This window comes from Peromyscus maniculatus, chromosome 4 (genome assembly GCF_049852395.1).
Source record: "Peromyscus maniculatus bairdii isolate BWxNUB_F1_BW_parent chromosome 4, HU_Pman_BW_mat_3.1, whole genome shotgun sequence".
Lineage (NCBI taxonomy): Eukaryota > Metazoa > Chordata > Mammalia > Rodentia > Cricetidae > Peromyscus > Peromyscus maniculatus.
Genome location: NC_134855.1, coordinates 152,501,345 through 152,514,509, shown reverse-complemented (window position 1 = coordinate 152,514,509; position 13,165 = coordinate 152,501,345). Strand labels below are relative to the sequence as shown.

At 49.7% G+C, this 13,165-nt stretch overlaps 1 protein-coding gene across 2 annotated transcripts in view; it reads right to left on the bottom strand.

Moving 5' to 3' along the window:
• Rtf2 (replication termination factor 2) overlaps nt 1-10,890 on the bottom strand; it is a 30,473-nt gene extending 19,583 nt beyond the window's left edge. Inside the window, exons 1-5 of one of the 2 annotated variants that reach the window (XM_042276887.2) lie at nt 10,720-10,890; nt 6,160-6,254; nt 4,381-4,474; nt 3,463-3,602; nt 3,105-3,183 (exon numbers count right to left, since the gene is read on the bottom strand). In XM_042276887.2, coding sequence (XP_042132821.1) covers nt 3,105-3,183; nt 3,463-3,602; nt 4,381-4,474; nt 6,160-6,254; nt 10,720-10,788 — 477 coding nt within the window. In that variant the 5' untranslated portion in view covers nt 10,789-10,890. The remainder of the gene's footprint in view (nt 1-3,104; nt 3,184-3,462; nt 3,603-4,380; nt 4,475-6,159; nt 6,255-10,719) is intronic. The other variant, XM_042276888.2, reaches the window with a different exon arrangement.
• Between the last annotated feature and the right edge of the window lie 2,275 nt (nt 10,891-13,165).

Genomic DNA, 13,165 nt, shown 5'->3' with positions numbered 1-13,165 from the left:
AAGCCCAGGAAAAGAAACTAACACACACTATAAAAATCAAATTTCAGCACCACAAGTCAACTAAGGCTTTCCCCACACAGAGATGAGATCACATCTGGTGATGTGGCCTGGAAAGCTGAGAATAGAATGAGAGTTTTTTTTTTTTTTTTTTTTTTTTTTTTTTTTTTTTAAAGATTTATTATGTATAGTGTTCTGCCTGCATGTACAACTGCAGGCCAGAAGAGGGCGCCAGATCTCATTACAGATGGTTGTGAGCCACCATGGTGGTTGCTGGGAATTGAACTCACTAAGAGCAACTACTGCTCTTAACCGCTGAGCCATGTCTCCAGCCCAGAATGAGAGATCTTAAGGGCAGACACTATAAATCAACTTTAAGTAACATATGTAAGATTAAAGTAGTCTCGGTTTAGGCCAACATTTCCCCTTACTGTACACTGAAAATGTTAAGCTATCCTCGACCTCTTAGATGGCAATGTGCTTATTACAAGACACGAACAGTAGGAGTACAACTGGTATTCTGCTAGTCATCTGGTTACTGGATAAACCAAACCACAGCCGCTGCTCTTCTCTGGGGGCTGGTCTCTGAAGGCAAAGTGCACACCATGTTGTGCAGTGTGACCAAAGTGAGTTGGAGCTTCTGAGTGTTTATTTTAGTATTACTGTGTGTATGGTGTGTGAGTGTGTCAGACTCCTTTTCACAGGTTCCTTCAAGTGAGGTGTCAGCATGTGACTGGGTTCTAACCAGTGGAATGTGAGATGCTCCAGGGACTTGGCAGGTCTGACCCATAAAAACTTCCCAGGGAGACTCCCTTTCCTTCCCTCAAGTCAAGGAAGGATAGGAGGGGAGCTGCCCAGCCGGGATTCTCTGCCGCGCACTTGGTACCTAAGGATGGTTCCCGCAGAGATCCAACCTTCTACCGATGTACTCAGGAGCAAACTTCAGACACTTCACACTTGGAGCTTGGTCCCTGTTAACAACCTGACTCCATTTATTGCCTTACTTATTCCTTCTTGTCTGGATCTGAAGGAAAGGCTCCAAGTTCTTCTAACTCCTTCACTTTACACATTGGATGCTGGGCCCAGAGAGATGCTGTTTTCCCAGGCCAAACCGATACATGCCAGGCTCCCAACACTCACACTCTACAGGGATGTGCTCCTCAAAGTTCCCCAGTTGGCAAATCAGTCCCCAGTGTGGCAGCACCAGGAGGCAGGGCCTGGTGGCAGGAGTTTGGGTCACAGAGCCTCAGGAAGCAATTAATGCTAATGTCACAGGTGAGTGCTCCTTATAAAGGACAAGGTCTCTCCGCACACTGGAGCACAGCCTTGTTTCAAACAGAGGATCTGGTAGAGTGTCCCAGGGGGAGGGGTCCTGGCTGAGAAGCCCTGAGGGGGAGGGGCAGGATTTCTGCCGGCAGGAAAGGAGCTTTGCTGACACCTGATGCTCATGACATTTGAACCCAGGCTTGTTCATGATGCTCACCCTGACCCTCACCATCACACACATACCCAGGTCAACACCCTCCACATTAAAACACTGCGCCCCTGTGGGACACTGGCACCTTGCTTGGACTTCCCAGCCTCCAGAATGTCCAGCGGATTTTTATTCTTTATGAAGAGCCAGGTCTCAGTGTCAGTCTCTACCAGCACGAGGCAGACAAGGGTAGGAGGGAGAAACCGGAGTCCTGCCTCATGGGCATGGCCTGTCCAGTGCTGTGACATTCTATCATCTACAGTCTGGCAGATTAAACTGTGCCCCACCCCACTGTTGAAGTCCAGGCCAGAAGCACGTGATGCACCCTCTCCAGACACTGTCACTCATACATACCACCAGCTGCATTAGGCAGGTACCTCCTACGGATGTCACTTTTTATAAAGAAAGCCTGATGTGACACTTGCACACGCCATGAAGACGAGTCAGCCACAGCTCAGCACCCCTGACTTCATCACCTATCAGCCCCAGAATGCTGGACAGGAGGGATCACTCAGGGCTTCTGTGGAGTGTGCACTTCAATCCGAAGAACATCTGGACCCACTTCAGGGTGGCTTTCTATCATCTTAGACTAAGATCCACGAACACCGAGGTGCCCCCCCCACCCCCCAGTTCTGTATGAGGTGACCAACTGTAACTCCATCTACACTCCTGTCCTCTCCCCGGCCACACTTACTGCCTCTGGAGTCAGCAGAGTCCCCTGTTCCTGTCCAAGCTTTGCAAGCGCCTTTGTGCCCTTTAGCTTCAAGACACCTTCACTGCCCACTGCTAAGGTCAACACTCTCCCTTGACTACATAGCCTTGTGTTCTCCCTTCTAAGCACGTCACACGGACACACTCACTTCTGTGATGGTCTTCTCCCTGGCAGGAGGGGGATCCCTGAGGGCAGGACTTCGGTGGGTCTTTTCCTTTAGGACATCCCACCAGTAAAGGGTAGGACAGGAGCTGCCATGACAATTGCTCATGAAAAGCCACCAACAGAGGGCGCAATCCATGACAGGCCTAAGCACACCGACATTCACTGTATACAGTCATGCGTGGCTTCTATCTACATCACACTAAATACCATGCAAGTGAGCACCAGAGGAATTCAAAGAAGGCAAGGCTTGGGGCAGCACCCCCTGCACGCGCCAAATCATCACACTTGCCTTTGGATGGGCCAGGACAGTCTGCAGGAACACTCCTCAGGTGATCACTACTCAAGGCATGGCCTAGAGCTCAAGGGACAATACACCTGGTCCCCTGCCCTCAAAAGCACACAGTCCAGTGGGGAGACTGACACATCGACACAATTCTGTGATGATGAATCAGAGGGGTAACAAGGTACTCAGTGATGAGGAAGGACCAGCAATAAGGATCTGCAGAGCAAGTGAGGCAGAGGAGGAACAAGGCCCTCAGGCCAGCAGTTTGGAGTAGAAAGAACCTGGCCCGGAAGAAAGCAGCCAGGGTATGAAGTGTTTGAGTCTGTCCCTGCAATAGTGAAGAGCCGTGGGAGAAGAGGTGACTTGCTAGATGCTTTCACAAATAACTTAGGATTTAAATGACAGAGGGAAAGATGCTGAAGCCACTTCCTCAGCTGCCAAGAAGGAACAAATGGAGTGTGGTGGGAACTCACCGTGTGGCAAACTTCAGCTTTTATCTCTTTCAAGGCGCGTTCAGAAAACACACAACCGCAGCATCGAAGGAAGCAAAACCTGGAGAGGGACCAAGGGAGAAGAGCTTGAGCCAGACTGACACCAGTGTGGATGCAGCATGCAGCCACAGCCAGAGCAGGGCCACAGCACAGAGCAGGGCCACAGCCAGAGCAGGGCCACTGTTCTGAGTGACTGAGTGGGGTGGGCCGAGTGCACAGATGGTTTCTGGAGGAGGCCACCGTGATCAGGCATTATTTCACACGAGGCCTACCACAGCCCTAGGACAGCACAGAGGATCCCAGGGAGACCAGGGTCATGTCAGCCATTGTCACCACTCACCTGTGCCGGCCATTCATCTCCAGGCCCACCACAGGGCAGATGAACCGCGCCCGCTGGAGATCGTCGTGCTTGTCGCCCTTGGTGTTTCCTTTATCCCCTTCCCAGGCAGGGTTGTCAGAGAGCCTGAGTTCTGTCACATTCTGTGGAGAACCGTCAATAATGCTGATGTGGAATGAACTCAGTGCACCCGACCCACAGGGCTCTGCAGGTCAGCAGCACGGCCACCCTGGCCTGGGAGGAGTGACTTCTACAAAATGCCCATCATTTTGGCATCACCAGAGAGAAGAATGTAAGCTGAACAAATCTAAGACAGACCACTTCAACATTAGGCATGTAATCTTTTCACGTTTGTGTATACGTGTGCTCATGTGTATGTGTGTGTGAGGCTCTGGCCTGATCAGCGTCAGCTGTCTTCCTCTCTCTCTAACTCATTTTCTCAGAGTCTAAGTGAGCCTCCGAGAGCTCCCGTCTCACTTCCCCAGCCACCACACCTCGCTTTTCACCTGGGGGCTGGATCTGAACTCCAGTCCTCATGCTCGCCTATCAAGTTTTTTATCCAACAATCAATCTCCCCAGCCCCCGTATCCAACTTTAAAAAGAGAATTTTAAGTTTATTTGCAAATTTACTTCAGTGTATTGTGTATTTACGCCGCACCTGTGGAGGTCAGAGACCAATCTCTTGGGTGGCTTCTCTCCTTCCACCATGTGGGGCCCGGGGAAGGAGCTCAGGTTTGCACCACCGGGCAGGGCCAAGTGCTCCCCGCCCCCACCCTCACTCCCCCACCCCCCACCCCCCCACCCTCCCCCGCCTCCCCGCCACGCTGCCGGTGCTGAATTCAGTCTCTAACATACATAAATCCTATTACAGGGACCTCACTCACTGAGGCCCCCGGAGCTCACCCACGTCCCTTGTCCTACCTTGATGCTTCGAATGTGTGAGGCTGCCTTCCCCAGAGCCTTTTCTGCAGATTTGTCCAACAGAAACTCGATGACAGCATCTTTGTTATACAGTCTACGAGAGTAAGGACCAGTTTATACAACAGCAATGATTTCAGAAAACAAAACGGAGGGTGGGGGAGAACTGTACATGACTGAAGTTACCTGCGTGTGCTAACAACATCCTGTGCTGCTAAAAGCAGGTGTAACCCCACCTCAACTGCTGCAGAGCACACAGAGCAGGTGTAACCCCGCCTCTACTGCTGCAGAGCACACAGAGCGGGTGTAACCCCGCCTCAACTGCTGCAGAGCACAGAGCAGGTGTAACCCCACCTCAACTGCTGCAGAGCAGAGAGCAGGTGTAACCCCTCCTCAACTGCTGCAGAGCACACAGAGAACAGGTGTAACCCTGCCTCAACTGCTGCAGAGCACACAGAGCGGGTGTAACCCCGCCTCTACTGCTGCAGAGCACACAGAGTAGGTGTAACCCCACCTCAACTGCTGCAGAGCACACAGAGCGGGTGTAACCCCGCCTCAACTGCTGCAGAGCACACAGAGCAGGTGTAACCCTGCCTCAACTGCTGCAGAGCAGAGAACAGGTGTAACCCCGCCTCTACTGCTGCAGAGCACACAGAGCAGGTGTAACCCCGCCTCAACTGCTGCAGAGCACACAGAGCAGGTGTAACCCCGCCTCAACTGCTGCAGAGCACACAGAGCAGGTGTAACCCCGCCTCAACTGCTGCAGAGCACACAGAGCAGGTGTAACCCCGCCTCAACTGCTGCAGAGCACAGAGCAGGTGTAACCCCGCCTCAACTGCTGCAGAGCACACAGAGCAGGTGTAACCCCGCCTCAACTGCTGCAGAGCACACAGAGCAGGTGTAACCCCGCCTCAACTGCTGCAGAGCACACAGAGCAGGTGTAACCCCGCCTCTACTGCTGCAGAGCAGAGAACAGGTGTAACCCCGCCTCAACTGCTGCAGAGCACACAGAGCAGGTGTAACCCTGCCTCAACTGCTGCAGAGCACACAGAGCAGGTGTAACCCCGCCTCAACTGCTGCAGAGCACACAGAGCAGGTGTAACCCCGCCTCAACTGCTGCAGAGCACACAGAGCAGGTGTAACCCCGCCTCTACTGCTGCAGAGCACAGAGCAGGTGTAACCCCGCCTCAACTGCTGCAGAGCAGGTGTAACCCCACCTCAACTGCTGCAGAGCACACAGACGAGGTGTAACCCCGCCTCAACTGCTGCAGAGCACATAGAGCAGGTGTAACCCCACCTCAACTGATGCAGAGTACATAACGCAGTCAAGGTGGCAGACTGCCAGGTTCAACTACACCTGAACAAGTACTTTAAGACTTGGAAAAATCAGTATGAAAGTACTTACTTCCCTGTTCTTCAAAAATACCGATCAGAAAATTCACAAGCCCCCAGGCCCACATGTTTCAGCCGTAAGAACCGGCTAGAACTGAGCAGCAGCCCCCCTCCTCCTGCTTTAGACAGGTCACGCCCTCCCCAGTTCTCCAGCTCCCTGCTGCTCTGCAGTACTCATGGCTGCTTCACGCTGCAGGTTTATATCTCAGCAGTTACTATTGCCCCTGAGTGTAACCACACTGAGGGAGAAGGTGCAGAGCGAGGTCCAGACACAGGGTCATCTTCCCCACAGATCTGCTCAGGAGACCTCCTAGGCATCAATCAAGTACCTCAATATTTCCTTCAAAATCAACAGAATCAATTTGTCTTGACTAAGTAAAGGATCTGTACCTGCCAAGTTCACAGGCAACGATTGGGCGCCTCAGGATTTCCTGACTTAGAGTACAGTAGTTCCACTGGGCCACCAGTTCAGCATCTTTGTCAACCTAAAAAAGAAAAGACACACAGTCCTTCTGGTCCTTTCACATGTGAAATGTACCTAACGCCACACTGTGGTGGTCTGAATGAGAAATGTCCCTCACAGGCTCATGTGCATGAACACTTGGTCCCACTGGGTGGCGCTGTTTGAGGAATTCTGAAACCTCGGAGGTGTAGCCTTGCTGGAGGAAGCACAGCCCTAAAGCTGGGCTTGGAGGGTTTATAACCTTTGCCCCACTTTTTGTTCACTCTTTTTGCTTCCTGTGTGTGGATGAAAATGTCATCAGTCAACTTCCTGCTCTGCCACTGGCTGCCATGGATTCTCCCTCAGGACGCAAAAGCCAAAATAAACTCTTCATTACGTTGCCTTGGTCATGGCATTTTATCACAGCAACAGAAAGTAACTAATACACACACTGTGATGCTTCTAATTTTTAAATCAAGGATAATAACACACACCTAGGAGCTGTAGTGACCATAATCTCAGTACTAGAGAGTCTGAGGCAGGAGAATAAAGTCTGAGGACACCAACAAGATGCTGCTTCTAAAAGAAAACAATGGAGCCCGAGAGACAGCTCAGAGGGACTGGCACTTGCCTCCATATCCGATGACCCAAGTTTGTCCCTGGGACCCATATGGTAAAGGAGAAAACTGATTCTCCACATGTGCGCCATTCATGTGCCACAGCCCCCAACTAAATAAATACATGTATTTTAAAAATTATAAAAAGAGCTGGGTGGTGGCGGCGTATACCTTTAATCCCAGCACTGGGGGCGCAGAGACAGGCGGATCTCTGAGTTTGAGGCCGGCCTGATCTACAGAGTGAGTTCCAGGACAGTCAAGAATACACAGAGAGATTCTGTCTTGAAAAAACAAGAACAAGAACAACAAAACCCCCAAACCAAAAACCCCACAAAATTGCAAAAAGAAAACACGTAAGTGGCTGGGATGTGGGGAATGCAGATGGTGGCAGGACATTTGTCTAATATACACAAAGCCCTAGGTTCAATCCCCAGTGTAATAAGTACGTTAATGATAAAAATAATAAATAAATAAATAAAATAGTGATATATGAAGTTGAGACTTTAAAAAGTTTTTAAAAATGGGGGCAGGTAAGATGTCTCAGAGGTGAAAAAACAAACAAACAAACAAACAAACAAACAAACAACAACACCCAAGTTTGACCTGACCCCTGGAACCCACAGTGGAATGAGCCAGCTTCCAAAAGTTGTTCTCTGACCTCCACATATACAGCACATAACACAAATTTTTAAAAAGGTTTTAAATTAACACTTTGTTAAATAAAGACCCACCAACACCTGACACACACAAAGCAATCATATCACACCATTAAACTGTGTGTGTAAGCATTATAAAAACAGAATTGGGGAGTGGAGGGAGTGAACCACTTTGCACACACTAAGAGGTGCTCTATCTCTGATCTAGCTCCAGCCACACACATCAACACTAATGTATTTTATAGTAAATTAATGCCTTATGGGACACAACATTTCTCCCTGGAATATGAAGGGAGACGTGACAAATTTCAGGGCTGGAGGGGTGGCTCAATGTTTAAGAGCATTACTGCTCTTGAAGAAGACCCGGTTTTTGTTCCCAATAGCCATGTTAGGCAGCTCACAGTTCCAGTCCAGGGGATTCTAATAGGGAATTAGAGGGCTTCTAAGAGGGCTTCTGGCCTACTTGGGTTCCTGCACACACATGGTGCATATAAACTCATGCGTATACACATAAAATAATAAATAAATATTAAAAAAGAAAAACAAGTGTAAAGCTTCTAAGCATGATTTTGTCACTCTGATGATTAGTTCCCAACTAGGAGCTCCTCAAGTCACCAGGAGCTGGGTGTGGTGGCACACAACTTTAATCCCAGCATTTGAAGCAGAGGCAGGGGATTTCTATTAGTTTGAGGCCAGCCTGATCTACATAGAGAGTTCTAGACAGTCAGGACTACATAGTGATACCTTACTTCAAGTTAAAAAAGAAAAAGTCATCATCACACATTTCACTTAGAACAAGTGATACTTCCATGGGGTTTAGGAGCTGTGTGTCAGGGCAGGGGCAGATCCCCGCCCCATATCTATATTATTACTTCATAATGGGCACTGGAGATGGAAGCTCTAGAAGGGATAGACTATTCTCTGCTTTGCCCTCGGGCCGAACAGCATACACAAGCGGCATTTCATAAGGACTTGTATGAATGGGGTTAATAAAAACCACCCTTCCTGATCAACCTGTCTTTTCTTTACCCTTCTGAGATCAGTTTTTTGTTTTGCCAAGTCCTTCGTTACACTACTCCTTATCAGTCCTGAACACAAGGCAACAAAAATAAGATGAACACTTTATTCACACTGGAATGTGACATGTGTCATACTCTAGCCTCACTTTCAACACACGCTCAGTGGATGTCTATTACGTGCAGAAACATCATAGAGGCTACACAAATTAGACATGCAAGGACCCCAGTTCACATGGGAGAGAGATATACAGTCAACAGTCACAATGACAGGCATCATTAAAAAAATAATAAAGCAGCCGGTGGCGGTGGTGGTGGTGGTGGTGGTGGTGGTGGTGGCGGCGGCGGCGGCGGCGGCGGCGGCGGCGGCGGCGGCGGCGGCGGCGGCGGCGGCGGCGGCGGCGGCGGCGGCACACGCCTTTAATCCCAGCACTCGGGAGGCAGAGGTAGGCGGATCTCTCTGAATTCGAGGCCCACCTAGTCTACAGAGTGAGTTCCAGGAAAGGTGCAAAGCCACACAGAGAAACCCTGTCTTCCAGGAAAGGTGCAAAGCCACACAGAGAAACCCTGTCTTGAAAAACCAAAAAAAAAAAAAAAAGAAAGAAAGAAAGAAAAGAAATAGTAATAATAAAGCAGCAGCAGAGGGGGAGAGGCTAGAGAGTGACCTCAAGGGAAGAGCCCCAGCTGCAGCTGAGTGGGATGATGCTGAGGGAAGACATGAGGGAAAGAGCCAAGCAGCGCACACTGTAACCCCCGCACTAGAATGGCTGGGGCAGGAGAACCACATAGTCTTGGGCGAGCCTGAGCTACCTAACAGCAAAAGCTTGTCTCAAGCAGCCCCCTCCCCACTAATAAGGACTGAATCAAAAAGTAATGATGTCACTGTGAGTGAGGAATGTTCAGGATGATAGGACAAGGCCTACATTATCTAGAACAGAACGTAAGAGCTAAGGAGGGGCAGATGCAGGCAGAGAGAAGAGCAGGGGTCTATTCATACAGGATCCAGTGGAGTTTATTAGGAATGTGACAGGAAGCTATTGTAGTGTCTCAAATATTAATACTGGATGGGACTCACCTCCCACCCCAAAGTTCTCTGAATGCTAGATCAGAAAACATGACCCTCTCTGAGCTGGGAACTGTATCAAGGGAACTGTAACATTTCAACCGTGTTAATTCACTTTCCTGGACTCAATTTCCTGGCCATTAGTGTAGAACTATACACTTTGCTCAATGTCTTGTAAGATTTAGAGACCCAGCTGGGCAGTGTTGGCACACGCCTTTAATCCCAGCACTTGGGAGGCAGAGGCAGGAGGATCTCTGTGAGTCCGAGCCCAACCTGGTCTACAGAGCAAGTTTCAGGACAGCCAAGAATGTTGCACAGAAAAACCCTGTCTCAAAACACCAAAAAAAACCCCAAAAAAACAAAAAAATAAAAAAAAAAAGAAAGAAAGAAAGAAAAAAAAGATTTAGAGACTTTTCACTCATTTACTCAAAATATTCACTGTGCCAGAAACTGTGCTCCCACCACTGGGAGCTCCAGTCTGGGGGGGATCCCAACTGGGACCAACCACCAATTCTGTGTGCTCAGTGCTGAAATAGTTTAATAAGGGTCTGACTTCACAAAATAAGGAAAAAGTCCAGGAAGACTTCTTTAATATACACAATGCTCACTGGAGAGACAGGCTCAGTGGTTAAGCCTTTGTTCTGTTCTTCCAAAAGACCAGAGTTTGGTTTCTAACGGCCAAGTTTGACGGTTCACAAAAATCTGTAACTCTAGCTCCAGGGGATCCGATTCCTTTTTCTGGCCTCCTTGGGTACCACACTCACGTGTACACACACAAACATAACTAAAAATAAAAGCATTTTTTAAATACATAAAGTACCAGACAGGGAGGCCCACGCCTTTAATCCCAGCACTCAGCAGGCTGCAGCAGGATTTCCTTGCAGCCAGGGCCACCTAGTGAGAGCCTGTCTCAAAAACAAAACAAAAACACACGATCGTTGCTAACTGCAGATAGGGTCCCAGTCCTGGCTGGACCACTCACTAGCTCTCCAGCCTCTGTCTTTTCGAGAATTAATGTTTACACATCATCCACACCGCGTTTGTTGGGAGGATACCCCAGTCTAAAAGTACGGTCCAGTGACTGCGAACAGTAAACCCTTCTTAAGCATCGGCGGACCCTTTATCCCGCGCCCTGCCGCCCGCGGTCTCCACTGACCTTCTCGACCTTCTTCGGCCCCTTCACCAGCTCGTGCCTCTTGGGGATCGTTCCTCCGTCGCAACCCATCCCAAGGCCGGAGTCAGAAGCCGCAGCAAAAACGAGAGGCCGCCGCTTCCGGGGTCTCTGCCAAAACCCTAGCCACTTCCGGCGCTCCTTGATGACGCATCGGCAGTCGCGCCGCAAATGGGGGAGGGGCCACTCGGTGAGATTCGCGGAGACCTTGCTTAGCGGCGGTTGCTATGGGAACGTTGCCCGGAGTTGGGCGTGGCTTCGGGGCCGTACGCTGGCGCATCCCCGGGAGTGCGTCCACTTCCGGCTGTCCAGTCCCTTCTTTTTCCTAGTGGGTCGGGGCACTTTTCCTGGATATGGAGGGTGGGGCTGCCAAGTGAGGCCGGAGCACTAGGTACACCTGCAGTGCTGGCCCCGAGCTCGGCCTGCGTCCCCGTGAGCATCTTGCAGACCGGGACGAGCTCTGCTGTAAGACTAAGGATGAGATGGACGGAACCTGTCCCTTCAGCTAGCTTTCATGTATTTTAAGTAGAGACTTAAAAAAAATAAGAGTTGTGTGGGTCTGCATGTGGGTATGTACGCCACGTGAGACAGGTGCGTGGAGGCCAGGAGAAGGTGTTGGATCTCCCCAGGACTGGAGCTGTGGACGGCTGTGAGCTGGGGTGCTGGAACCACACCAGTGTCCACTCAAAGAACAGCAAGCACTCTTAACCACAGAACCACCCCTCCAGCCTGTATCCAGATTTTTAAGTGCAGAATCCTGGGACTCCAGTGTCACCAACAACCTAAGCTTAGCTACCCAGCCCCTTGTGCCAGTTAAAGAGATTAGTGACGGTAAAGGCGGAGGAAGGGATATATTCAGGGTGGCCATACTGAGAAGAGGACAAGTAAGGGTTCAGTGACAACCCAGTCTGTCTTTGGGGTAACGACAGGAGCTGTAGGCCTAGAGGAACAGCAGGGGCAAAAGGCACGTATAGGGAAGCAGTCCTGGGCTAGGGGTGGGCTCCCTGACGTCTGTCAGCTCCAGGTCTGCAAAGTGGCCAGTCCCAAGTCCCCACTGCTGGAGTGAACAGGTAGTCTCAGAAGACCGTTCCTTCTGCACTTCTCACTTAGGGGAGCACCCTGTCCTTGGGCTCTGCTGTTCCTGGCATCCTAAGGGGTAGGCATAGGCCCAGAACAATGCCTTATGTCTGTGCCTTCAACCTTATGAATTATGTTGAGTTCAAAGCTAACCTGGGCCTACATGACATGTACTAGGACCAGCCTAGGCTACAGAATGAGACCTTGTCATGTCATGTCATAAATGCATATGTACATATGTATAAACAAAATAGAAAGGGACAGTACTAAACACCCAGGATTTGGGTACGGGCTTTTCAAGGTGGGGAGTCACGCTTAGGTGTCTATACATCTGATTTTGTGGTTTCTGAAGTTACATAACTCAAAGGATGCAACTGGCAACCAAGTTCTGAGATCAAGCAAAGTTACAGATTAAGTACAAAATAATGAGCTGGTTTAACTAGTTTCCCATCATGGGGTGCTTGTCCAGGTTCAGGGGTGAGAGTAGCTTGCTGATACAGAGAAACCCAAGACTCACAAGCATTCTGTACTTAAGGAAGCATAGTCTAGTGGTGGTGGTTTGCAGAAATGTGGGACTCCCTGTGTAGCCAAGGGTGACCTTGAACTTTGACCCTCCTGCCTCGATCTCTTCGGTGCTGGTATTGCAGGTGTGCACCACCACACCCAGTTTATGCAGTGCTGGGATATTGCTCAAGGCTTTGTGTGTGACAGTCAGTCACTGTACCCAATTCAGCATATCATCAGCACTTCTATTGTTTTTAACACCCTGGTGTTTTTGTTTGTTTGTTTGAGACAAAGTCCTTATGTAGCCTTGGCTGTCCTAGAACTCATTAGATAAACTAGGCTGGCCTGGAACCCAGGGAGATCTGCCTGCCTCTGTGCACTGAGTCCTGGGATTTAAGGCTTAATGTACTTATTTAATGTATCTTTTTAAAAAGGAATGTAGTTTCTGTAGGCCTCCTCCTCCTCCTCCTCCTCCTCCTCCTCCTCTTCCTCCTCTTCTTTTTCCTCTTCTCCTTACTCCTCCTCCTCTTCTTGAGACAGGAAGTAGCCCTGGCTGACCTTGAACTCACAGAGATCTATCTGCAAGCAACCATGATTTGGTCAGTTATGTTGTGTTTCTCCCAGTCTGTGGAAAATGCAAACTGACCCTAGGTAAGGGTTTCCTCTACTTCCTGTTTCCCTTTAAATTTTCCTTTCTAGCCAGGCAGTGGTGGCACATTCATTTAATCCCAGCATTTGGGAGGCAGAGGCAGGTGGATCTCTGAGTTTGAGGCCAGCCTGGCCTAAGAGCGAGTTCTAGGACAGCTAAAGCCACACAGAGAAACCTTTCTCGAAAAATTAAAAAAAAAAT